At 39.7% G+C, this 27468-nt stretch overlaps 2 protein-coding genes across 2 annotated transcripts in view; one reads left to right on the top strand and one right to left on the bottom strand.

Annotated features, from left to right (window-relative positions):
* The window catches only part of krit1 (KRIT1 ankyrin repeat containing), a 50436-nt gene extending 48531 nt beyond the window's left edge, over nucleotides 1-1905 (bottom strand). Inside the window, exon 1 of the mRNA XM_052015413.1 lies at nucleotides 1791-1905. The gene's annotated coding sequence lies outside the window, so the exon portion shown is untranslated. The remainder of the gene's footprint in view (nucleotides 1-1790) is intronic.
* A 42-nt stretch (nucleotides 1906-1947) lies between these two features.
* Nucleotides 1948-27468, top strand: part of LOC127570164 (ankyrin repeat and IBR domain-containing protein 1-like) — a 65392-nt gene continuing 39871 nt past the window's right edge. Inside the window, 7 exon segments of the mRNA XM_052015412.1 lie at nucleotides 1948-2037; nucleotides 2529-2635; nucleotides 8923-9035; nucleotides 14546-14807; nucleotides 19472-19772; nucleotides 22397-22579; nucleotides 24442-24559. Coding sequence (XP_051871372.1) covers nucleotides 14620-14807; nucleotides 19472-19772; nucleotides 22397-22579; nucleotides 24442-24559 — 790 coding nt within the window. The 5' untranslated portion in view covers nucleotides 1948-2037; nucleotides 2529-2635; nucleotides 8923-9035; nucleotides 14546-14619.

Below are 27468 nucleotides of genomic sequence, written 5' to 3' on the forward strand. Positions count from 1 at the left end.
CCTTTCAATAGGCACAAACACCCTCTCTATCTCTAATGTTTAATCCCATTCCTGGCTCTCAAACGGACTACAACCTTGGATGTCAGGGCCATATTTGGCTCTTAAAGTGCTGTAGAGCCAATGCATATCACAGCAGTCAGTGGTTTGCTGAGCCTCCCGTACTCTCTCCATCGGTCCCTTAGGTCCCAGGTTTTCTATTGACCTCTGCTTTTAGATGCCTGTAGAGCTGTTTCTTCTCACTTGAATAAAGATGGAACTTCCAATCCAGGAACACATGAGTCTGCAATTAATTATCTCTTTGATCTCCTGGTCATTCATCAAATCAATCCAGGTTATTCTTGTTAGAGAACCCAAAGGTCTATTCAAAGGTGCAAATTACAGTGGACTCTAGGCTCTGTGGCTCCTGTTAACTAGGATTTGACAGGTTGTTTGTGAGGGGGTAGTATGAAAAGAGCCAGGTTTGTGGTTTTTTGGCACTGATCTTGGTGTGGCAATGCTTCTGTTGACACTGAAGTTATGGGGTCAAGTTGATGGGCACAATAGAGCAGATTTGGCAGTGACTACTGAAATGTCACACATGACACAGACATCTTTGTGATCTCTTGTTCTAGCAGCCACCATGACTTGGACTGGGAAGTGTTGCAACAGTATCTTGGGCTGCTCTCTCTGACAAAACAGGGTGTTTTTTTACGAAGCAGCTGTTTTCCAACATTTTGTCAAGAGAAGGACATGGTTGGAATTCACCTTCCCTACTCCTTCTTTGCTTTGCTCACCTTGCCACTCCCATCAGATTCAAACTAATCTTCAGAATTAATGGTCAACCTGTGGCAACTACACTCCAGAATCGAGATTATCCACATCTCAGTAGTTGAGCTGCAATGTGCCTGTGCTTTCACACACTCAAAGGCTGAGCTCCAAGCCATCATCCATCTCAGACCTGGCATAAAGATCATGGACTACTAACTGCTGTAATACCCACCTTTGCATACACTTCAGAGTCTGGCATCCCTAAGCACCAGAGAGGTACTATTAATACAGTCTCCACAAAATCCTCCAAATCCTTTTTCATGATGAATGAGCCAAAATCAGTGTCCACTCCCAGGACAACATCGCCAGCATCCTGGCTCTAATTACCTATAGCCAACTCTGATGAGCAGGCTACTTCCTTCTTATGCCCGACACAGGACTCCTGAAACAAGAACTCTACTCTAAACTCCATCATGGCAGTAGACTACCAGGAGAACTGAGAAAACACTTTAAGGATGTTCTCAAAGTATTGAACAAATGGAACATCCTCACCAAAACTAGTAAATCCCTGGCTCCTGACCAGCTAAAATGGAAAAGGATGATTCGGGATGGTACAAGTTTCTTCGTCAGGCACAAAGAAGCCCAGTGAAAGTAGTGAAAGGAACGCAACATCTCCCAAACGACCTAACTGCCTGTCACATCAAGTATCTCCTGCCCCCACCAATGGCAGTCTGCAGGTCCCAACTGGGTCTCATCAGCCTCAGGACCACCGGAGCAGCAGCAAGCCAGACCCAAGTCCGTCCTCTCTTCCCAGTTCTGATGCAGGGTCTCTGACCTGAAAACATTACCTCTTTCTCTCTCCACTGACCCTGCCCGACCTGCTGAGTGTTTCCAGCATTTTCTGTTTCTATTTCAATCCCTGGTTGGGGTGGGTGCCGCCTGAGAACTTCACCAAAACAAAGGACTCTCAAAAAAAAGAAGCACCCCTCCCCATGACGCTCACTGGGCAACAGTAAGTGTAAAGATGTCGGAGCCACACCTACCCCCTCCGCCAGCACTCAGTCCCGATGTTTGTACAGGTCCAACACCGACATCTTCGCCCCCTCTTCAATCGGGCGCATGCGCGGCGGCTGCCAGTGACAACCCGCCCTTCCAGGGCATAAGTCGCCTTGGCGGAGGGGGGGTGGGAAGTGCTTCCGGGTCAGAGGTGCGGGCTTTTGTTTTCACGCAGTCCGAGTAGAAGCGGCCGGGAGGAGAAGGGAGGCCGGTGGCGCTGCCGCCGCCTCGGGGGTAACGACCTACCTATTCCCACCCTGCGCCGCCGCCGCCGCTTCTTGGTCGGCCGCTCGGTGATCAGTTGCGTCGAGAGTGGGCGGTTACATCCCCAGCTGAGAGCTCCGGCTTCCTTGGATGCCGGTTGTCCGGGGGGGGGAGGGAGAGAGAGGACGGACGGAGGGAGAGGACGGACGGACGGAGGAAGAGGGAGGGAGAGGACGGACGGAGGGAGAGGACGGACGGACGGAGGAAGAGGGGGAGAGGACGGACGGGACTGGCGGCCTCTCGGAGACACGGCTCGGTTTATTCGCCGCGTTTACCCCCTGCGCTGCCCTTCCCCCCCCCCCCCCCCCGCCGCCTGTGGCCCGTCCGCTGTGGACGGTCGGGCTGCTTCTCAGCGACAGCCGTGGTGCTCGGGCACTAGGTGGTACTATGGTCCGTCCCTTTGCCTCGATAGATGCTGCTTGGCCCGCTGAGTTCTTCCAGCAGTTTGTTGTTTGCTCCAGATTCAAGCGTCTGCGGTCTCTTCTGTCTCCACGGCGGTGCTAAGTACTGGCAGTGCGACCAGCACTTTCTTTCAGAAACTATCGCGCTGAATATATTCACATTAAAGGTTGGTCTGGAGAAAAGTCGGGCTGGTTGTCGAGGAAGGCTAGCTTTCATTCTTCTGTTTAAGATGTGCCTTGGTAGAAATAGGCGAGCAATTTTACGTTTAATGCAGAACGAAGTGAACAAGATGCCAAATCTGGCATGTTTGTTATTTTGCTTACGCAGTCATTTGGAGGTTAACCCTGTGGTTACTTTCTGTGCCTCTTATTCTATAAATTGATGTGGTTGAGTTTAAAAGCCTAATCTAAAAAATAATTGTCAGTGTGGTGTTCTGTGAATAAATAGTCTAAAAGAACTGAGCCTGCTAATTCTAGTACTGTTTGCAGAAACTAGTTTTGATTGTTGCATTGACATTGCCACCTTCTCGGTAACCATTTTATCTTCCAATGCCGAACAGATCTTGCTAATCTGTATTTTTGCTTGCCCATTTTTCAAATATATTTCGGTTGTTAACATCTTGCATCCCTAATTGCAATTGGTGCCAAAAGTGATGTAAATATATATGGCAATGCAATCATATATTGAAGGGCTCTGTTCTAATCAAATACTAGGGTTCATTAAGAGTGGACTTACCAAAATGTATCTGGTAATGTATAGGAAAGATATGATGAGAAAGGATGTGCAAATCTGTCATTAACAAGTTTAAATTGTTATTTATCATACAAATAATGAGTTTTTGGTGTGAACTTCAAAATGAACCACAGTGTTCTTATTTCATGAGGTTGCTCAAAATATCCTTGGTTGCGTCCTAACTGTATGCAATCATTTAATTTTCAGCTTCGATACTTCCTGCTCTTTTTGCTTGGTACTTTCAGCCTAGACAGATTTTTGAGGGTTTATTTTTGCTTGATGCACTTGCATGCTAATAAATAAACTCCAAGATTCGGTGGCGATATCTTCTATATGTGACCTGCTGGTTAATCATATAGAATTTCCATGCATGTTGTCTCTACCTCCAATTACAGTATTTCTATTGGAAAGAAAGAGGAAAAAAAAATTCTGTATGTGTCCTTCAATGGAAAGTTTAAGCATAATAAAGGCATTCAATTTAAGGGAAGACTTCAGCTTTATTGTAACTTTTTTAATATGAACAATAACTCTTGTCACAAGGTTGTAAGCCAATGATAATCTTGTTTTTTCAAAATAGATAAATAGTTCTAAATTATATAAAATTTTAGTGTGACTCTTTACTGTGCCTGGTATATTAAGTATTCTTCATAAAATAGCAAACCAAAATCGTACAAAATGAGGTGTTTTCTGTCTAGATATTACTTTAGTTATTAAATGTTGCAGAAGAGTATTTGATCTTGACTCTTCTGACATTTATAAATTGCTCAGTATTTTAACCTGATCATCTGAACCTCTTGATTAAATTAGATTAGAACTCCTTTCCAGATACATCTATCTTGGATTGTTCAACAGGATAAATATCTGCAATCTAAAATAGTAGCTCTGTTGCAGCCCAGTCTAGCTCACTGTTTCATCAGAGCAAATGAGCTTGTGATAGGCTGAGAATTCTCCTGACATTTAAAATGAAATCATCACAGCTGGGCTGAGTGAAATACACTGAACACAGGTGTGGTTGGTGAGAGGAGAAATCTAAGGAAAATATTATTGCAGTTGTGCATGCCCAAATGCAGGGAAAGGATATCTGGTATTCACTTGAACTCCTGTTGAGAATAGAGACAAATAAGATTGGAGTGATTTTAGAACCGAGATGTGGCTTTTTTTCTTTAAAAATAAGAACAAGCAATTCTCCATGATGAGTATTCGGTCAAATTGAATGATTGTGTTAGAAAGGGGGTGGTGTTAACTGCTGACATGTTCCTTCGCATTCTTTTAGGCAGATATCTGTAAACTGCTATCAGCTAAACTTAACGTGCAATTCATTTGGTGATTTTAAACTAAAAGTAGAACTTCTGTTTTGATTTGGGTTGTATTCCTAAACAATTAAAAATTGCATCTTCATGTTCATGGAAACAGCTGTAGTTTTGTGTACATTTATTTGGCACTTTTAACGTGGAAAACCATCCCAAGGCACTCCAAAGGAACTTGATCAAACAAAGATTGACACTAAACTGCATGCGTTTCTGAGGCAGATCACCAAAGGCTTAATCAGAGGTAGGTTTTAAGGAATATTGTAAAGACCAAAATAGAGGAGAGGGTTTGGAGAGGGAATTTCAGACCTCTGGGTGATGTTAGCTGAATTCAGCTGTTAGTGGTAGTGGAATTATATTCAAGAAGCCAGAATTAAAGGAGTACATATATTGGAAGCTCACAGGGTTGAAGGAAATTAGAGAGATGAATGTGCAAAACTGGAGGGAATTTAAAACAAGGATGGGAATTTTAAATTTGAGCCATTGCTTAACCTGGAGCCAGAAAGCATGCAGGCATTGGCAAAAAGGGACTTGACACATGTTGGACATGATAGCATAACTCAAAATTAGTGTGCCCTAAAAAGAACAAAACGGTGTGTGCTCTAGTGTCTCTCATATCCTCGGAGCATTCCAAAACATTTCGTAACAAACAAATTGTTTTGAAGTGCAAACACCAGTATGACAGTAAATTTTGACAACCTCTCAAACATCTGTGGCACAACTCACTTGTTTCGATGTTGGAGGGAGCTAAGTGCTGCCTGACATCCTCAAATGGCCAAACACAGTTCCCTTACCCCCACCACCATATTTTTACATTCCAATTAACTGGAAAAACAGGGCCATTGTTCTCTTTCAGATGATATAGTAAAAATCAAAGCAACTTTACAGTGCTTAAGTCATGAAATATGTCTTAAAACCACAGCTTTAAGACAATGGCAAGTGAGAAAAGTTGGTGGAAGAAAAATAACAGGTACTTGTTTTTAAACCACAAGAAACCATTTTATCTTCCCAAGTCATTCATGTAAATCTTTGGACTGCAGAGCAAAAAGAATTTCACCTCCACTAATGGAGGTAATAGATACAGTAATGAGAAGATGACACAAATAGCTTTAGTCATCCTGTATAATCCAGGGAATAAAAGTAATTTTGCTTCATGTGGAACTTCAACTTGTGACCCTTTCAACTTAATTGAGCTAGTCAAAGAGAGAAGAGTTCAGATATGCTAGCCAGCATTTCACGGCAATGAGAAATAGATTTCCTTCATCTCCCTTGCAGTATGTGGGATTTTACTTTGCATGGTTAGAATGCTGTATTTGCTAATAAGATCTCAAATACGATCCAAAAATTGCCTGCAGAGCACTGGGATTATGCAAAAATTGATCAGTTAATATGAGAGAACAATTTTTTAAATATTTATTTTCAGGATATTTCAGGCAAGGCCAACATTTGATGTCCATTCCTAAATGCACTTGGGTGATGGTGAGCTGCCTCCTTAAACCGCTTTTGGTAAAGGTATTCCCACAACTTAGTAATTGGTTTATTATTGTCACATGTACTGAGATAAGTGGAATAATTTTGTTTCACATGCCATCCATACAGATCAGTTTAAAACATAAATACATTGAGGTAGTACAAAGGGAATAGCAGTAACAGAATTCAGAATATAGTATTACAGTTATAGAGAGTGCATTGCAGATAGACAAGGTGCAAGGGTCATGACGAGGTAGACTTCGATGTCAAGAGTTCACCTTTATCATACAAGGGGTCCATTGAAAAGACTTATAACAGTAGGACAGAAGCTGTCCTTGGACCTGGTGGTGCATATTTTCAAGCTTTTCCATCTTCTGCCCGATGGAAAGTGTGTGGGGGGGGGGAGGAGAGAAAATTTCTGAAGTGGAAGGGGCCTTTGATTATGTTGGTTGCTTTTCCTGAGGCACGTGCAGTAAAGACAAAGTCTGTGGAGGGGAGGCTGGTTTTCATGATGGACTGAGCTGTGTCCATAATTCTTTGCAATTTCTTGCAATCTTGGGTACAGCAGTTGCCATACCAAGCTGTGATGCATCCAGATAGGATGCTTTCTATGGTGCATGATCAAAAATTGGTGAGGGTCAACAGGTTCATGCTGAATTTTCTTAGTCTTCTGAAGAAGTAGAGGTGCTGGTGTTTTTTCTTGGCTACGTGGTTGGACAGGACAAGCTGTTGGTGGTGTTTACACATAGGAACTTGAAGCTCTTGACGATCTCCACCTCAGCACCATTGATACATATAGGGGCATATTCTCTGCCCTACTTATGTCAATGATGAGCTCTTCTGTTGATGTTGCGGCAAAGGTTGTTGTCTTGACACCATGTTACTAGGTGCTTTATCTTCATCTCATACAGTGGTGTCATCTGTAACTTGTAGATGGAGTTAGAGCAGAATCTGGCCACACAGTTGTGAGTGTATAGGGAGTAAAGGGGCTGAGGTCACAGCCTTGCAGGGCACCAGTGTTGAGGATGGGCTGATTGCAGTCTGTTGATCAGGATGTCAACTTTGAAGGGAACCTGCAGCTGATAACTTTCCCATGTGCATGCTGCTCATTTCCTCCTCGTTACTGGAGGTCACAGGTTTGGGAGGTGTCGTCAATCTCATCTGAGCAAGTAAAAGCAGCGCATCTTGTAGATGATGAGCACTGTAACTACTCTGTCGGTGATGGAGGGAATGAATGTTTGGAGTGATTGGTGGGTGTCAAATAAGTGGACTGCTTTATTCTAGTCTGAAAATTGTTGACGCAACACTCATCCAGGGAATTGTATGTATGGTCCCGATTTGTGCTTTGCAAAATGGTGGAAAGGTCTTGGGAAGCCAGAAGGTAATCACTTGCCCTAGAATATGCAGCCTGTGACCTGCTCTTAGTAGCCATGGTCCATATTTTTGACAGGTCTAATTGACTTTCTGATTAGCAGTGACCTCCCGAATATTAATAGAGAGGAATTGCTACAGCGAAGTCATTGAATGTCCAGGACAAATGATTAAATTCTCTCTTCTTGTAGTGGTTATTGCCCAGCACTTGTGGTGTGAATGTTACTCGCCACTTATCAGCCCTTGTCTGAATGTTGTTCAGATCTTGTTTCATGCTGAGGATTTGTGAATAGCATTAAGCATTGTGCAAACCACAACCAACATCTGATCCTTTTATTTCCTTGCCCCAAGATGTAAATTATTTTTTGCCGCAACTCTGGAATAGCGCTGTCTTTTTTTTAAGACAATGAGAACTTGAGAATAGCCTTTGATAGAACAGATAACAGCCTCCGCATAACAAATGGAATTGTATTGTGATACGTCACTGAAAGGGACCATTTGGTCCTTCATGGCTTGGCTAGTTATCCAACCAAACCCACTCCTGTTTTTTTTCCCCCAATAGCCGTGCACATTTTCTTTTCTGTTTGCTTTTGACAGTTACTATTTAATTGTGATAATATTTCAGGTGACCACATCTGGTTGGGTGAGTATATGGATTTCCTTGTACTGGTTCTTTTACTAATTGCCTTAAACCTGTGTGTTCTAGTTACCATGTATTTTAGCAGTGGGAGCAGTTTCTCCTTATTCACTATCAAAATAGTTGATTATTTTCAAAAGACATTTATCAAATCTCTTAAACCTTTCATGTTCTATGGCAAACAGCCCCAGTTTCTGCAGTCTGTGCGTAACCTTAGTGCAGAACTGAAGACTATACTTGGGCCAAAGCAGTGAGTTATCAAGATCTAGGATATTATTTCCTTTTGTTCTCTGTATCTGTTAACAAAGTTACGGCTTTTATTTGTCTTTTTAATAGCATTCTCAATTTATCCTGCCACCTTCAAAGATTTGCAACCAAGGTCTCTCCTGCAATCCTTCAGCTTTTGTTGCCACTCCTTGTTCTTTCTACTAAAATTATTATTTCATAACTGCATCCATTAAAGTTCATCTGCCATGTACCTATCATATTCTGAAGTCTGTGACTATCCTCATTGGCCAATTAATTCAATGAAGTATAATTTGTTCTTTTGGGGATTGATTTGTCCGTGTCCACTTATGAAGAAGGGGGTATATGTATTTAGATACAAAAATTGTCTTCATCCAAAGTTACTTCCTGGATACATAATTTTACTTATCAATAATTAATGGGTCTCTGGATAAAGTGGCTTTTTTGTGGGGAGGGGGAAGAATAATGAAAAATTCAATTCTGTTTTGATCATTGAGAGATGTTGGAAAGATTTGGTAAGAAGTTTTTTCCCCCATTACCATTGTAATTATTGCTAAAGTATTATTTTAGTCAGACTCAGTTTTGAGGTAATTAAAATGACTAAAATTGGCGCAATAACAATTCTCTTTTGGATTATCTAGCATGATGCATAATTGTGCAATAATATATTTCTTAATATTTTTCTCTTAGGTGCTAACTGTGGTCTTAACTGCCATGTGTGCTCCTTGAGAATTTTACTATCTGGATTAAATTTTTCTTGGCAGCATCATCAATGATGTCCTCTCACGAAAAACTGACAGAAGGTGTGTTTCTTTGGGGCAGGAATTATTTTTGTTCTTCTGTGTGTGAGCTCTATTTTGTACTGTTCTCTTTATAGTCCAGATGAATATTGTTGAAGCTACAGTTATTTTGGGCCAAATCATGCTAAATCCAGCTCCCTTCTGGCAGAACCCATGCCAATGTTTACTTGAGCTGGATTTGGTTGTGGGGGAAGGGTGGTGTTTAGAGGTGCCCATGGAGCTGATCCTCTGCACCAAGTGTCTAGCAAGGTATTGAGACCACAGTGATAAATGGGCTTTGGGCAGTGAACTTCTAAGGCCTTGGCCCCACCCCACCTCCTAGAATACCTTGGCAGCCTTAACAGGAGGCAAAGCTGGAATGGGTAGCAGAGCTTTGTCTCCTGTCTAAACCAAAGCCTTTTTTTTCTCATCAGTCATACAGCACTGAAATGGGCCCTTCAGCCCACCGAGACCAGGCTGACGTTTTTGACCATCTACACTAATCCATTTTCCCTCTAATTATCCTTCTGTGCGTTGCCTGTTTGTGTCTGCTAAATGCCTCATAAACACAATAATTGTATCTGATTGCACCATCTCTGAGGCAGCGCATTCAAGATATCAACCACCCTCTACGTGGGGGAAAAACAATTGCCACTTAGCCTTTATAACCTTAATTACTAAACTAAGGATGGTGCAGGAGGATGGGCTTTAGGTTCCTGGATCATTGGGACTGTTTCTGGGGAGAGTGGGGCCTGTACGAGCAGGATGGGTTGCTCCTTAACCAGAGTGGGTCCAGCATTCTTGCTGGGAGGTTTGCTAATGCTATTGAGAAAAGTTCAAACTGAGTTGGTAGGGAAAGGGCACAGTGTAGTTGTCTAGATGGAGATGCTATCACCTGGAGGAGAAATTGTAAATCCAGGATGAAGAACAAGCGAGTAAGGGCACAAAGGGAATTTGAAACCAAATTGCATCTATTTTAATGAAAGGAGTGTTACTAGTAGATGAATTCAATGCTTTAATTCACTCGGGGAAGGTCTACGATATTGTTGCCGTCACTGAGACAATAGTGAAGGGCGGGCAGGACTGGCAACTCAATATGCCAGGGTATAGAATTTTTCAGGTGCAGTAGAGGGGAAGTAAGATGGGAGGAGGTATTGCACAAGTTAGTCAAAGATTGCATTACTTCAGTATTGAGGGAGGATATCCTAGAAGCCTCCCCAAACGAGTTCATATTGTTAGAAATTAGAAACAAAAAGGATGCCATCACTTTGCTGGGAATGTTTTGTTGATTTACCAACAGTCAACAGAAGATCGAAGAACAGATGTATAGGCAGATATCAGAGGGACGCAATAAAATAGAGTTATCATACTAGGAGTTTTCAATTTCCCAAATATCAGAATCTGGTTTATTGTCACTGACTTGTATGTCAGGAAATTTGTCGTTTTGCATGGGATTGCCTTGGTGTTAAATGATGGGGGGGGGGGGGGGGGGGCAGAATTTTTGTGGTGTATCTAGGGGAGCATTTCTGACGCAGTATGTAAATCAACAAGCAAGGAGCACGACTGGATCTTGGGGAATGTAGCTGGGTAAGTGGAGGAAATGTCAGTGGTGAATCATTTTGTAGGTGATGACCATAACTCTATATTTTAAAATCCTTATGGAAAAGGATAGGAATGGACCAGTAATAGGTCTTAAATTGGGGAAGATACGAAATGTCGACTGTCCATTTCCCTCCATAGATGCTGCCTGGCCTGCTGAATTCCTCCTGCATTTTGTGTGTTGCTCCACAATATTACAAATGTGGCCTCCTCAACATCTTGTATAACTGCAACATAATATCCCAACTACTATACTCAATGCCCCAACTGATGAAGGCCAGTGTGTAAAAAGCCACGTTAACCACCCTGTCTACCTGTGACACCACTTTCAGGGAACTTGTACTCCCTCTGTTTTACAACACTTTTCAGGGCCCTGTGGGGTACTATTTGCTGGACATGAATGAGGTACTAGAGGACAGCAAACATGGTCCCCTTTTCAAGAAAGGTAGCAGGGAAAAGTCTGGTAACTATAGGCCTGTGAGTCTAACATCAGTGATAGAGAAGGTGCTGGAAAAAATTCTGAGGGAGGGGATTAATATTCACTTGGAAAGGCAGGGATTAATCAGAGACAGTCAACATGTCTTTATAAAGGATAGATCTTCTCTGAATATGATTGAAAACTTTGAAGAGGTAACAAAGTGAATCAATGAGGGCTAGGTAGTAGATGTAACTTAAATGGACGTTAGTAAGGCCTTTGACAAGATCCGACATGGGAAACTGGCTCAAAAGGTTGAGGCCTATGGGATCCAAGGCAAGTTGGCAAACTGGATCCAAAATTAGCTTGGCAATAGGAGACGGTGATAGTAGAGGGTTGTATTTTGCGATTAGATTCCTGTGATTAATAGTGTCCTCAAGGATCAGTGCTGGCACCCTTGCTGTTTGCATAGTACATGAATGACTTGGATATGGATGTGGTAAGCAAGATTAGTAAGTTCGTAGATGATATGAAGATAGCCAGGGTTCTTGATAACGTGAAGGTAGTCTTAGGCCACAGAGAGATATTATCTGTAGGTGAAATAGGCTATAAAATGGCTGATGGAGTTTAATCCAGACAAATGAGGTGATATATTTTGGGAGTACTAATAAGACTAGGACATACACCATGAATCGTGGGGTCTTGGAGTATTGACGAACGGGGATCTTGGAGTACACGTGAAGGTGACAACACTGGTAGATAATGTGGTTAGGAAGGCATATGGATTCATTAGACAGGACATCAAATACAGAAGTAAGGAGATTATGCTCCAACTTAATATGAGCTTGGTTACACCTCTGCTGGAGTATTGCATGCAGTTGTGGTCACCAAGGTACAGGGAGGATGTGATAATACTGGAGAGGGTGCAGAGGAAAGTCACCAGGATGTTGCCTGAGATGGAGCAATTCAGTTATGAGGAGCGACTGATGAAACTAAGTTTGTTCTTGTTGGAGTAGAGGAGGTTATGAGGGATCATGATTGAGGTATATAAAATTATGAGAGATATAGATAAGGTATACTGCAGGATACTTCTCCCCATGTCAGAGATAGATAAATAAATCAGTGTCCTCTAGTTTTAAGGGGGAAGCAGAGGGGGTTATGAGGGAAGCATTGACCCAGAGGGTAGCGAGTACCTGGAACGCATTGCCTGAGAGAGTGGTTGAAGCAGGGTTACTGACAATGTTTAAGAAGTGTCTAGATGAACACTTGAATCTCCTAGACATAGAAGGCTATGGATCAAGAGCTGGGAGAAGGGATTAGTACTAGTGGGTGCCCACTGGTCAGCATGGATGAGTTGGGATGAGCGGCTGATTTCCATGCTGTATGATTTTCTGACTGTGAGAGCCCCTTTGAAACTCCTTCCTCTCATCCTAAACCTCTTCCTCTTGTTTTTGATATCCCTACCATGGGGAAAAGGATCCTTGCTACCTATCCTGTCTACACCTCTAATACACTTCCATTAGCCTCCTTTGCTCCAGGGAAATCAAGCCCAAGATGTCTGATATTTGGAGACACTTTTAAAACTATTAAAAGTTGATGTGAATAATTTAAATTTTAAAATTTATCAAGACTAAAGGAAATGTAAAAGCTTTTAATTATAATTAAAGTTTATCCTCCTCTCTAGACCAAGAAACCCCATTAAAATGATTAGAGTCTCCATCCCATAACAAGTCTGACCAGCAAGGTTGCTGGAGAAGTTTATTTCTCTAGTGAAATGCTAGGGAAACTCAGCAAAACAGACCTCTGCTGTTGATTACCAGTAGAGTGGAGTGACAGGTGTTGGCTCCTGTCACTCAATACAACCCATTTCACTTAGGGTTCATGCAAGTCTGTGACTGCCTGTGTAAGAATTGCTGAATTCCAGTTTTCCCTTAAGAAATGTCAGCACAATTTGATCTGTATGCATTTTGAGTGGGTGACCACATACTGTAACAACTGTTTGTTCATTGTATGCCAGTATCGTTTGATTTTCAATAGAATTTTAACTTGCATTCACACAAACACAAGAAAATAGGAGCAGAAATAGACCACGAGGCCCCTCAATCCTGCCCCGCCCTTCAATATGATCATGGCTGATTTGTGCTGGCTTCAACTCTTTTGTGCCATTTTCCCCAGCACCCTCAATTCCTCAATCTTTCAAATATATATCTATCTCCACCTTAAATATATCTAATGATCTGGCCTCCACCTCAGAGGTGGAGAATTCCAGCGATTCACTACTTTCTGAGTGAAAACGTCTCATCTACCCTGTCATTCCCTTTAGGATCTTGTGTTTGAAAAAGATCACGCCTCATTGTTCTAAATTCCAAAGAATACAGATCCAAACTGTCTAGCCTCTCTTGATAGGACAACCCTCTCGTCCCAGTAATTAACCCAGTGAATCTCCTTTGGACTACCTCCAATGCTACTACATCCTTTTTAAGGTAAGGGACCAAAGTTGTGCCCAGTATTCCAGATATGACCATTAATATCCTGCACAATTGTAACAAAACTTCCTTATTTTTAAAATCCAACCCCTCACAATAAAGCCTAACATGCTATTTACTGCCTTAACTGCTTGTTGGACCTGCCTGCTAACTTTGTGGTTCATGTGCTAGAACATGTAGATCCCTCTGAAGGCTTCACTCATTATTTAGATATTTGTGCTTTTTGAATCCTGTATGCTGTTCATGTATCTTGTTCTGTGGAAAAATAGCTGGCATGATATGTAAAGTTTTTTTTTGGTTTTGCTAAATAAAAATTCTTAATTATAGATGTTGTGTCATTTGTTGATAACTAGAAATGTTCATTCTGGAATGCAACATTAATTGGTCTCATCTTGATTTGTTAATCTTCTAAGGTTTAATTTTTATATTGGAAGGTTAAGTTGAGAGTTATTTTGAAAGGCTTTATAATTGAGAGCTTGGAATATAAATATCACCCACTAACTGGAAATTGCAGATCACCATTGAGCACTGTATAAGGAATTATGCTTGCCTGGCACTCGACCCAGTTCTGCCTTGAATTTGTTTTCCATCCATTTCCTTTTTGATCTTTGGAAATTACCATCCATTACCTGTGACCCTAGGTAAATGTAGGGAGAAAAATTGAGTAATGTGCAGCAGAGCTCTGCATGTTTAGTAATCTCTGGAGTAATCACTCAGAAAGTGGAGTTGTCTCTCCTTGAATAATTTCTAAATTGATGTAACAGCCCCAATCTGGAATAAAAGAATAATAGTGGCTATTTTGAGACAGAAACCAAACCTAAAAGTACTTGTATTTGTGATTTAATGACTTGCCAAATGTATGTGGATGTGACTGAACTGATTATAGGGAATGAAAGCCACTTATTATGTGATTGCTGCAATCACTGATTGTTTAATGATAGAGAATAATATATGCAGAAAGTATAATTTGTACGGAAGCATCAAAGCATTGCTTCTTCACAAGTGCATTATTTGAAATCTGTTTTATTCTATAGGATGTGAAGCATGCGCTTGGAGATCAGCATGTCACGTGGCTGAAACTGAAAGTGCCAACAATTCTCAATAAAATATGGGGAACACCACAACCAAATTCCGTAAGGCGCTTATAAATGGGGATGAGTCCTTGGCTTACCAACTGTATGAGAGCAACCCTCAGTTCAAAGAGTCTCTAGATCCAAATACTTCTTATGGGGAACCCTATCAACATAACACTCCTCTTCATTATGCTGCCAGACATGCTATGAGCAAGTTGTTGCGGTGAGTTTTCAAAATCGGTTGCTGAATTTGAAGTGAAATTTATAGAACCCACATAGCTTCACTCTTGTTATGCAAACTTTTTTTATTACCCATGTATCACATTTGTTGTTTTGCTCTGTTGAGATTGCTTTATTTGAGTGATATGAACTGATTTTGTATACCAAATTTCCATGGCAAATTAAGCAATGGAAGGTATAAGCAATAAATTCATTCTTCTGCAGTTATTAGTGTTGGTAAAATCTTCTGCAGCAGAGTTGAAATTTCAGGAAGAGGTATGGTGAAATAGGTGCTATTGGAAAAGGATGTTTGCTGCAGTCTTTGGAGTTGTGCATTGTCTGCTGAAAGCATCCAGTCAATGAAAACTTTTTTCCCTTTTAAACTTAAATTTCTTCAGAATCCATTTAACTTAGTATGGCTACTGCATTTGATTTATTAAGAATCACTTTTAAATGTAACTTTTATTGGAAATTTACTAAGTTTCCCCTTTACAGAATCCCCTGCCACTCTCTCATCCTGCATCCTCTTTTAACCCCTGCTCCTCAAGGATCTATCCTTGTCCTCTTATTCATGTTACTATGCAACAAACAGGTGTTCATTTCTGCACGAACACTGATGACACCCACTTCTGCATCACCACCTCTTGAAACCATTCTACTCTCTCTGAATTGACAATCTGTTTACCTGAAGTTCAATACCAATGCCAAGTGAAAATTCCCTCCAACCAATTATTGGAAGGAACAAATCCATTACTTTTGGTGTCCACCATAAAATTCCCTCTCCTTGAAGAGGTAATCCACAATTTGACATGGATATAACTAAAATACAAATTTTTACTGATTCACTTATTCATGTGGATAATTGAATGAAATGCCATCTTCATTGTTAATTTGGCAGCTGTGAATAAACTTTTTTCCTTCTGCCATCACCCCACCCCAACCAAGTAAACCAACTTCAGTAGAGCTATTGTAATAGACAATATCATCTGTCTCCTTGATGTAAAATATTTTAAATCAAATGGTCATCCTGCTTTTTGCTGTAATTAAATAGAGCATAATTTTTTGCCAGCTTGCCCAGTATTCTATTAAGTTATTGTTTCTAGGTAATCTTTGTTTTAAATATTTGGGTACTACTATTATTCAGTTTGTGAAAGATAATTACCATCTGGTTTGATTTCTAACCATTAGGGAGATGAATTAATTCAGATCTTCTCTGCTGAGTTAGCCTAGGGGGTCCCTAGAATTCTCCCTCTCCACTACTCCCCATCCTAATTGGAGGTCTGTAAAAAGGGGTAGCTGGGTAATGGGGAAAAAAAGTATCTGTTTTATTTTTGTCCTACTATGAAGGCAATGTATGTAAGGGGTACCAAAGTGGCTAACGTTCATGCTATATCCCAGCCTGAGTTTGGATCCTTGGTGGCACTGGAACAAAATAGACTGCTGTATTCCATTCATGGCCTCAGTGAAATAGGCATTAAATTTGTCTCATGGACCTGACACAGAAATTCCAAAATTACCTTTTTGATTAACAGACTAACGTGCCACCTAGTTGCATAACTTGGTTTATGGTATGTATATTTCAGGCTTGTCTAATATTCGTACTTTTAAAAAGAGATGCATCTTTTGAGTAAATTAAGTTTTTTTGATGCTGGGTTATTGTTCAAAGAAACTGGTTTTTTAAAAAAAAAATGAAGAATTCTGAGGTTTTAAAAGCAGAGCAATGAGTTTGTGAGACTAACTATCCAAAATTTCTAATCAAGTTTGAGGATGAAAGATAATTAAAGTTTATGGAAGTGGGAAGTTTGCTTAAGGAAAGGGAGTTGGCATGGAAGGTAAAAGGGGGGGTTACATGAATGGGTGAAGAAAGGTATTTAAGAAGGTTGAGGAATCCTGCATGTGGTGGTGAAGTGTTTCCATGAACTTGCTGTCCTCGTCCATCTTGGTAGTAGAGGTTGAGAGCTTTGGAGGTACTTTCTGAATAGCTGAGGTGAGTAGTGAGATGGTACACACTACAACTGTGTGTTAATAGATAGTAGATGGAGTGCCAGTCAAGCAAGAACACAAAATAGGAGCAGAAGTGAGCCACCTGGATCCTCAAGCCAGTCTTCCTGTTCAACATGATCTTGGCTGATCTACTCCAAGCCTCCTCTGTGCCAGATTCCCACAGTCCTCAGTTCTCCAATCTTTCAAAAAGTTTTCTACCTCCATTTGAAATAATTCTAATGATCCAGCCTCCACAACTTTCTGGGAGAGATTATACCAGAGAATTCTGTATCCTCTGAGAAACGTCTGTGTACCTTGGTTTTAAATGACCAGCCCCTTACCTCGCAACTATGCTTTCTCTCGCCCCCCCTGTTTGAGACCTGCCCACTGGCCAAAACAGCTACCTAATGGTGCCACCTTGGAACCACCTCATTATTTATTCTAAGCTCAAAAAGGTTCCTTTGTCCTGAATTGCACTGAGCTGCTTGAATAAGATTATATTTATACTCATCCTGGCAATTGAGTGTTCAGTCATGCTTCTGACATGCTCTGTAGATGGTAGAAAGACTTCGGGATGTCAAAATGAGAGTCGCTTGCGGAGGGATATCCAGCCTCTGCCGTGCTCTTGTAGCCACAGTAGTTATGTGGGTGGTCAAGTTGAGTTTCCTGTCAATGGTAACCATCTGCACCCATTCCCAAGATCTTGCTGATGGGGTCTCAGCAATCATAATGCCATTGATGTCAAGGATATGTGATGTTATGTTGGAGATGGTCCTTGTCTGTGGACTAGTTGAGAATGGACAGTGCTGTACAGACCATGTTTTGGTTCTTTAATCCTTTCTATGGTCAGGAATGGTTACTCCTACACCTTGTACAGTTGCCCACCTCTACACTGAAATGCTGTCCTTTTATTGCTATTGGGCTTGCTGCAAACTGTACCCTATCACAGGGCTTCCCTTGTTTCCTTCTCTCTTCTTTGCATCTTGTATCTTGCTTATCTTTTACTTCCAATTCTGATGAAAAGTCATTGACCTAAAAAGGTAGCTGTTTCTTGTTCTGTAAATGCATCTGATCACTGAGTATTTATAGGGCTCTGTATTACTAGTCCAGTAACATGATAACTGTGCTACTATCCCCTACTCTTTTTTTCCCTTTTGTTGTTATCATTAAAATATATAAACTCCTTTTATTTTAATAGTTTTAGAATGCAGAACAGTACAACACAAGGAACAAGCCCTTCAACCCACTGTTTTCCTTAATGCCAATTTAAACTAATCCCATCTGCCTGCATGTTTGTATCCCTCCATTCTTTGATCAGTTTTATTCTTTAATTATGTCCCGTTAATAGGAAGTACTCCAGTTGATAACACTCAGTGCCAGTGAGTTTATCTGAATTAGGTTCCTCCAGGCTGTTTTATGTCTTGCTACTGCTAATAACCTCTTCCCTCGTGCACTCCCTATCCACCCCCCTTGCTCTCACCCACTCGTCACATACACACCTCCTCTTATCCTTGTCTCTTTATTGTTCTCCATGAAAAGAGTACTTTTCAAATATCTGCTTCCTGTTTGCCATTATGCAGGTGATGGATTTATGAAGATGAAGGCTTATGAGTTCTAAAATATGATCATGAGTGCAGCACTATTTCCACCTTTTGATTTTACTTTTAATGTCACTTATTTAAATGCTGCAATAATGTGACTACTATTAATTAGCACCTAAGTCTAAAAATCAGAGTCAGGTCTTCATGTGTGAAATTAAGAAACACTTCATACATTTTGTCAGAACCTTTTTTCAAATGACAAGCTATGTACTTGGAAAAGACTTCTGTCAAAAACTGAGTTGATAATTTTGCTGGCAAATAGTTTTGCTGTGAATGTTTTAGCCTGTTAGCTGTAGTTTTTTCATGTATCAATTTAGCAATATGAAGTGTTCACATATCTCTTTAATGCAGAATATAAATTGTTTACTTGTGCTTGTAACTTGTTTAAAAATTCAACATTCTAAGATCTGGTGTTGACCAACAAAGACCTTCCCTCCTTCAAAATGTGAAGGTACAAATTTGGGAGCAGGTAAATGCCACCCTATCCCAGAAGCCTCTCATGGCTGACTTAATTGTAACCTGGTTTTGTATTCCCATCGGCTTGTAGTAACCTTTCACCTCCTTACTTATCAAGTATCTATTTACCTATCTCTGCCTTTTTTTTAAAAAAATTAGACTGTTTCCATGGCTCTTTGAGGAACAGATTTCCAAACACTCATGACTGAGAAAAATTGTGCCTCATCTGTATTACATGGACAACTCTATTTAAATGGTGATCCTGAGTTCTAGATTCTCCCCACAAAAAAATGTAGCTGAATGTATCCCAATATGAAATTGTAGCTTAAGGAACAGTCCTAATATAGCACAGAATGCCTACCCTTTATATTGCTATTGCTGTTACAGCTCTTTACCAAAGGGTCAATTACAGAAACTGCAATAAGCCTAAGAATTTGAACTAACCAAAGCTTTAATGAGGTAAAAAGCGTTTTCTCCCAAGCTAATTACCATGTCACAAACTTTCTATTGTATTGCAATTGTTAAAGCTTCATGCTTTTGCAGCAAACAGCATATTGAATTTATTAACGCAAGTGTTTGATTATGTGATCAGTTAGTTTTTGAAAATCATTTTCCTTGTGCCAAGCAGAATCTTCCTTTTCAACAAAGATGGAAATCCAAACAAGAGGAATATACATAATGAGACTGCTTTGCATTTATTGTGTATGGGACCACATATCATGCTCCCTGAAGCAGCCCTACAGCCTCGTCTTGCACGGCCCAGTGAAGATGATGACAAGAGAGCTGAATGTCTGCAGTTAATTCTTAAGTGGAAGGGTGCCAAACTTGACAAAGGCGAGTTCGAGAAGGCTGAGAACAATGCTGTTGATAACAAAAAGAGCACACCTTTACACTATGCTGCTGCCTCAGGGATGAAAACATGTGTGGAGGTAATTATTCCTAGGCTGCTGTGTGGTTTAAATATGTCTTGTATAGATTTCAGTAATAGTTGTGTGCATTATGTAAAGCAGAAAGCCAAGAGGTGAAATAGCCATTTGAGAAATGTATATACCAATTTTCTATTTTGTGAACAGGCCAAGTCAGTTTTGAGGGGAAGGTCAATCAAATATGCTTTCAAATTCTGCATATTTATAAAAACGACTATCTTGGAAAAAAATTGCAAAAATCCGTAATGACATTTGAGAATTGCAATGATTTTTTTTTCCCCTGGAGTTCAATGTGATGAACTATTGGAATGCTGACCATTTATAAGACAGTTTTGAAGCTTGCAATTTGTTTTAACAGCTCACTGAAGCTTAAAATGTTACATTTTTAAATGCCTCAAAAAGCATGTGATCATGATTTTTCATTTAAAGATAATTTATCAATGAGAAGCTCAGAATATTTTTGGAATCCAAATATGTTACATTTTAAGCTTCAGTGAGTTAACTGGATTTTGCAGTCGACTGCAAAGCAGTGCATCTAGCTTGTGACCTTGAAATGTGGACTTTCATTTTCTGGCATCCACTTAGAGATTCCTGGAGTTGAATAAATCTGTCATTCAGCATCTAATTGAAGAATTTGCACATGGACACATACAGCAAACTAGGAAGTAAAAAGTACAGGTTTTAAGTTAAATTTGGAACATCTAGCATTGCAGCACAAAGTTTACAGTAAAAGCTGAAATATAAATACTTTGGAATTTTTGTTTACTAATTTTAAAATTCACTGCTTAAATATTTGAGGGAATTGTAATGTACACTAATTCTTGAAGGCCTGAGAATTTGCTAAATTATAACAGGCTTAGCAAACCACTTTTAAAAAATTTACTTGCACCTTGCACAACAAAGTGCAGCATTTTTGATATATTTTGATTAGAATGGTTTTCAAGTTTCTGTGTTACTCATCAATGTGGTTTCTGGAGATTATGTAAAGATTCTAATACATTGCACCTCGTGCAGTTATGTTTCTGCATTTCAGTGTTTATAGCACCTTTGTGCATTCCAGAGGTTATAAGATTCGTGTTGATATAGTATTTAGTGCTGATAATTTTGTTGTTGTGTGTATAATTTAGAAACTCTTATTGATGGTGAGGATATGGTCTTATTTCCACCTCCATTACATAGCCCAAAGTCCAGTCCTCCCCCAGTTCATTTGTTGAAACCCTCATCCATGCCTTTGTTGTCACTGGACTGAACTATTCCAATCCATTTCTCGACAGCCTCCCTTGTTCTACCTTCCATCAACTTGATAATTGAAAGTGCTTTCTGCCGGCACCCTTTACACTTTTCCTGATGCTTGTACTTGATGTCATCTATCAACTCCTGGTATAAGAACTTAATTTTTTATTTTCATTTCTCTATGGTCTAACCTGCTTTGAGCATTTTCTTCTACAATTCTCCAAGATTCTATCCTCGACGGTTCCAGATATAATCCTTCTCTATTGATGTCCACTACCTCCTTAATCCCTCTGCCTTTCCAGTTCTTTACTCCATTAAAGTGTACTTTAAAAGCTACCTGTGTGGCTAAGATTTTGATTATTTTCCAATGTCAAATTGCTTGACAATGCTCATATGAAGTGTTTCATGACACCTAAAGATTGTTTAGAATTAAAAACTTGTATAGTCCACCTAATGTATGCTTAAATGATAACCACGTCCGAAAAGTTCTCCTGCTTTGTCCTAAACCTTTCTTGACCCTAATCACTGGAAACTTTTCTATCTTCTGTATCCTTTCAATAACCATAATCTTTGTTCAAATGAAAATTGTCCATTTTTTTTTTGTTGTATGGTGCTTTTATATTTTACCCAAAACTGGAAATGGTGATGCATGTCTGTCTTTCTCAATATTTGGTAAATTCATTCTTCATCAGCTTTACCCTGCGTAATGCCACAGAGTGGAATGAAATGATTTGAACCTTATTACTTTCAACCTAGAAATACTCCCGGATATGAACATGTCCAGTAGAGGCTGACAAATCTAAGTAACTTTAAATAGTTATGTCATTTGAATGTCACTTTATTTAACAATTTAATGTAATTTTTGTTTTCACTTGACACATTTTAATAAACACTAATGATGTATGCTTTGTTTTCTTAGCTTCTCAGTGCCTGCTCATCTATTTCTTTGCTCCCCTAGTCATGACCCTCCCAATTATAAAGTTTTTCTTTGTATTGTTCCTGTGGTAGTGTTTTCCTCACTTTTTTTCCTCTTTTACACTTGCATTGCACAGTTGATGGAACTGCATTTCTCCTGCTGGCCAACAGAACTAAAAGAATGGTGAGGGTGTAGACCAAATGACTGCATTTTTTTATAAACAATATCTGGAAAATCTAAACCTGAGTGACAGCAGGTAGTGTATTTGTCCACTAGATGAGCTGTTTTAGTGACAGTCAAATATAAATTACTTTGTATTAATTGCTTGTTTAAATGTCACTTATTTAGCAACCTCAAATGGAAAGAACAAAGGGAATGTCTACATTGGGATAATATTTGCTAAACATATCTGAGTTGGATTTGCTCATCACATTAAAACATGGGCAAGAAGACTTAGCTTTTTATTCTTTGATTGCAGCTTTTAGTAAAGTATGATGCAGACCTCTTTGCAGAAAATGAAAACCGAGACACACCCTGCGACTGTGCTGAGAAACAGCATCATAAGGATCTAGCTCTCAATCTTGAGTCACGGATGGTGTTTTCGCGAGACCCAGAAGCTGAAGAAGTGGAAGCAGAGTATGCAGCTTTGGACAGAAGAGAGGTATACTTTTTGTAACCGTTTATCATTTTCAGTATGGAACAAATGAACTTCGTAGATTTTTCACAGATGACTTTAAGACACCTATTCAAATTGGGTTATTTAATTATTCAGGAACAAAGTAGAAAATTGTTTAATTATCAGCCAGTTGACCCTGGCCAGATATTTTAGCAAAAACAAATAGCTTCCTCAAAGATTAATTGTGAAGTTCAAAATTGTAAATGCTGTAAATCTAAAAGTAAAAATAGAAAATGCTTGCGATACTCAGCAGGTTTGGCAGCATCTGTGGAGGGTGAACAGTTAACATTTCGGGTCAATGACCTTTCATCTGAACTAGGAAAAGTTAGAAATCAAACATATTTGGACCTACTGAGAAGTTGTGGGTCGATGAGGAGGGGTGAAGAAAATAAGTTTTTTTTACACTTGTGGAGGCCAAGAGAAACTGGTGCTGGTGTTGACTGCGAGTATGATAAAGATTTGTTAGTCACAGCTATTTTGTCTGGAAGAGGTCTAAATAGAAGATAAAATAAAGGAGAATGTTTGAAATGCCAGGCTGCTCTGATACAAATGGGAAAGGTTGAATTCAATGTTGAGTACCTCCCAATTTTATTCCCACCATCCAAGGGCTCCAGCACTCCTTTCAGGCAAAGCAATGATTCACTTGAACTACTTTCATTTTGGTGTACAACATTTGCTGCCCATAATATGTTCTCTGGTTTTTAAAGAAAAACAAATGCAGATTGAAGTTACTGGCTAGCAGAGTATTTGTGTTTGGTCTGCAAAGTGAACCTGTGCTTCCAGTTGCCTGTCATTTCAATTCTACATCCCAGTCTGACCTGTCTCTGGAATCTTGTACCAACAAAGCCCAACTCAAGCCTAAGGAGCAGCATCTCAGCTTCTGACTTATCATCACCCTACATCAAAATCAAATTTCAGATAACCAGCCTTTCCAGTTTGTATTAGTGCTGGTCAGTTCTAATAAAAATTCATCAAACCTACAATGTTCTTTCCACTTTTCTCTCTCCACAGACTGACTACCTGAATACTTTCGGCATTCACTTATTTCATATTTCTAGCAACTGCAATGTTTTCTTGCTCAGTTTCTCCTTTCCTCTTATTCATCTCTTTTGATTTACATTTCTTCCTGACACATCTGCAGTTATCAAGTCTTCACTACCATCTCTCAGTTGACACCACCATTGTATCATTCAATCTCTGAGTCTCTCTTTGTCACAAACATTTCTCCTTGTACTTTAATATTGCTCTTTGGCAATCATTCAGCCAAGGTTTTACTGGAAGTTTGCATTTGAGGCAGCTTAATTAAAGCTATTTGTGTCACTGGCGACATAGTGACAAAATTCTATTTAAATGAGTTTCGCCCGGGCAAGGTGATAAATTAATTTGATAAAACTGTTAACATTGTAGTTTGCTGTAATATAGAGCTGTAATTTTCATTTGTTGTGCTAAGAGGAAGAAGTGCATCTTTAACCAGGGTTTAAATTTTGTTTCTTTATACTGTTTGTGAACTGTGTATTCATTTAAATATTCTATTTGATGCCTTGGAGACTATTCAATTTTGACCAATATTGATTAAATCTTAAAAGTGCAACATGTATCCCAAAATGCAAAAAAAATGATCATTGCTCAATTTAAAACTGATGCCTTGTTTGAATGCTTTGAAATGTTGACCCAGCATTTATTAAGAATTGTTTGTCATAGTAAAATGGGTTTCAGAATTTGGGAAGAATTAAGATTTATGTTTATGACCCATATGTTTGTATTGAATGTTGGTAGTTACATATTTTGCATTAAGTGTTTCTACGGTTTTCTTTATTGATGAATTGTTATTTCCTCCCAATCTGAAGGCATATGAGGGATTAAGGCCACAGGATCTGAGGAAGCTAAAGGATATGCTGATAGTTGAAACTGCAGACATGCTTCAAGCCCCGCTTTTTACTGCAGAGGCACTGCTCCGAGCCCATGGTAAAGTAATCAACCAGCAATTAAGAGTCTTAGTTGTAATACAGATATATCATTTTCATTTGTTCAAGGTCTCATTTTGCATTTTGTGAATAATTGTTTATTTGATGCCAGACCAGCCAAAGTTTTAAGATATGTGTTTAATTGAAGGTAGTAGTAAGCATAATAAGAGGAAAGGGAAGAAAGCCTATGAATCTAAAATAATAGTGCTGGAAGCCAAGCATATTAGCAGCATGCAAGGAAGTGCACAAATGATTTAGATTGTATGCTAATCAAGAGGTTGGAAAACATCGCAGAAACACAAGTCCAAACCTCATCACAGAAGCAATGAAATTTAAATTCTGTTAAATTAATTAAATAATGTAAAGTTAATTTTTAATGCAGGGGCTCCCCAGGTTATGGGTGACTTGACTTGCAGAAATCCGGCTGCAAATTCTCCCATAGAATTTTAAAGCATTTTTCAAGATCATAGTAGTAGTAATAATAAAATGTTCTGTGGTATTCATCCATGACTAGATACAATATATATTTCACTAGTTAGTTTAATTATGGGTAGTGTTAAGGTGAATATTCAATGAAATGAAAGAATTATAGCAAGTGTACGTTAAGTGATTAAAATATGGGTAGCTGTAGAAAACAAATGTCTGTTTCTTTCTTGTGGAGAAATCAGCTTACAGACAGTTTTCAGGAATGGAACTCTTGTGAAAACCTGGGGACTGCCTGTCCATGTGACTGAAACTGCCAGATTGTCATAAGAACCCATTTGATTCACTAATGTCCTTCAGAAGGAGAAATCTGCCTCATCTACTATTTTCTTAACTGTCCTCTGAAATGGCAACACAGGCCATTCAATTGTATCAAACCTACTAAGATGGAATAAGAATGAAACTGGACAGACAACACATCAACCTGAGAAATGAATTTTAACTTGACGAAGTCAGTCACAGCCCACCCAACATTGCAAGGTCATCCTTGCAAATATCTTGTTGCTTGAATCTAGTTTGATGGAGCTGCCCCAACCAGATTAAACGAACAACAGATCTGATGAAGGGTCAATGACATGAAACTTTGACTCTTCTCTCTCCATGGATGCTGCCTAACCTGCTGAATTCTTCCAGCACTTCCTGTTTTGTAACACTCTGTAGTTGTGCTCACAAATCATACCATTTTGGCTAAAGTACCAGAGTCCTCCATTGTACTTAAAGTACAAAGAGTACATCCTGCACTGCACCCCATCTCCCCCACCTTCACCCCCCCCCCCCCCCCCCCAACTTGATGTTTGAACACCACTGGGTAGACTCACTGAGAGCATAAGGGCATAAAATGTACCCTCAATGGGAGACTTCAGTGCCCATCAGTAATAGTGTTGTGGTACTAGTCCAAGTTGGTCCAGACCTGAGGACATGGCTGCCAGATTGGGTCTGTAGCAAATGGTGAGGAAATCAACATGAGGGATAAATATATTTAACCTTTTCTGCACCAGTTGGCTGTAACATAATGTGCTACAGAATGATTGAGCAGGTCCAAAGCATCAAGCATATCCTCCATTTACCACTATCCTTGTGCTACAAATTTGTAACAGATCTGGTAGATTAAAGCTGAGTGGTTTCATAAGATACTGTGAACCATTAGCAGGCACAGAAATATACAGTTCTACAACCTATAATCCCTAACACTCCATTACATTTCAGCCAGGGGACCAGCCCAAGTTTAATGAAAACTAAAACAGGGCATGTTGGAAGTAGTAAATATGTAGCTTTTAAAACAAAATGTATCAGCATAGCAAAGTTGCAGGCACAGGACTAAATGCATAGTAAACTGCATGTAATAGACTGTGCTAAGCATTCCAAACCAATGGATCAGATAGAAGCTTTGCATAGGGTCATAGTCGTTCATGGCCGACCAATGTGTCTCTCTGAGCTAGTCCCATTTGCCTGCATTTGGCCCATATTCCTCTAGGCCTTTTCTACCCATGTACCTGTCTGAATGTCTTCTACAGCTTCCTTTGGCAGCTCTCTCCACATACCCACTGCCCTCAAGTTCCCTTTAAATCTTTCCCCTCTTGCCTTAAACTGTGCCCTCTAGTGTTAGACTCCTCTACCATGGGAAAAAGACTGACCATCTGCTTCATCTATCTCCCTCATGATTTTGTATACCTCTATAAGGTCACCCCTCAACCCCCTTCGCTTCGGTGGGGTGGGGGTAGTCCCAGCCTATCCAGTGTCTCCTCGTAACTCAAGCCCTCCAGTCTTGGTAATATCCTTGTGAATCTTTTCTGCACCCTTTCCACCTTAATGACAACCTTCGTGTAGCTGGGCAAACAGGAATAATAAATAACTAGTCTTGTCACATCTAGTTACTAGTGGTTTAGTTGCCTACCATCATTAATGGGAGGTGAAGGCTCCAGGACGTTCCCTATCCTCAGCAATGGCAGTGCTCGATATGTGAATGCCAGAAACACTGAAATATTTACAACCATATTTGGCCAGAAGTATCAATGTGGATGATGCAGCTTGGCTTTCTCAAAAAAAAATGAAAGCTCTGTGCTAATAGAAGACGGTAGAGTTAAATGGTATGGGGATTAATGGCAGAAGAGTGATAATATATTCAGTAAAAACCAGGAGCTGAATCAAGAGGTGGTTTGTTTACATTTTTGTGTATGAGGAGTATGGAAAGGAATAAATAATGGTAAGCACTCAAGCTTCAAGTTGTGCTCTTTCTCTTGTTTCTTTTGTATGTACAGAGCGCATTTTAAAGCTTGTTTGTAATTGTAGAAATAATTGCATGAAATTTAAAGCAGCGTTATAAAGAAAATGCTATAGCTGTTGTACTTCTCTGCTATTGTGTAAATTGATCAAATGCACACATTAAAACTAACTGTTTTAATGTTTCACTACTGTTCTTTTAGATTT

Source organism: Pristis pectinata, chromosome 5 (genome assembly GCF_009764475.1).
Source record: "Pristis pectinata isolate sPriPec2 chromosome 5, sPriPec2.1.pri, whole genome shotgun sequence".
Taxonomy (NCBI): Eukaryota; Metazoa; Chordata; class Chondrichthyes; order Rhinopristiformes; family Pristidae; genus Pristis; species Pristis pectinata.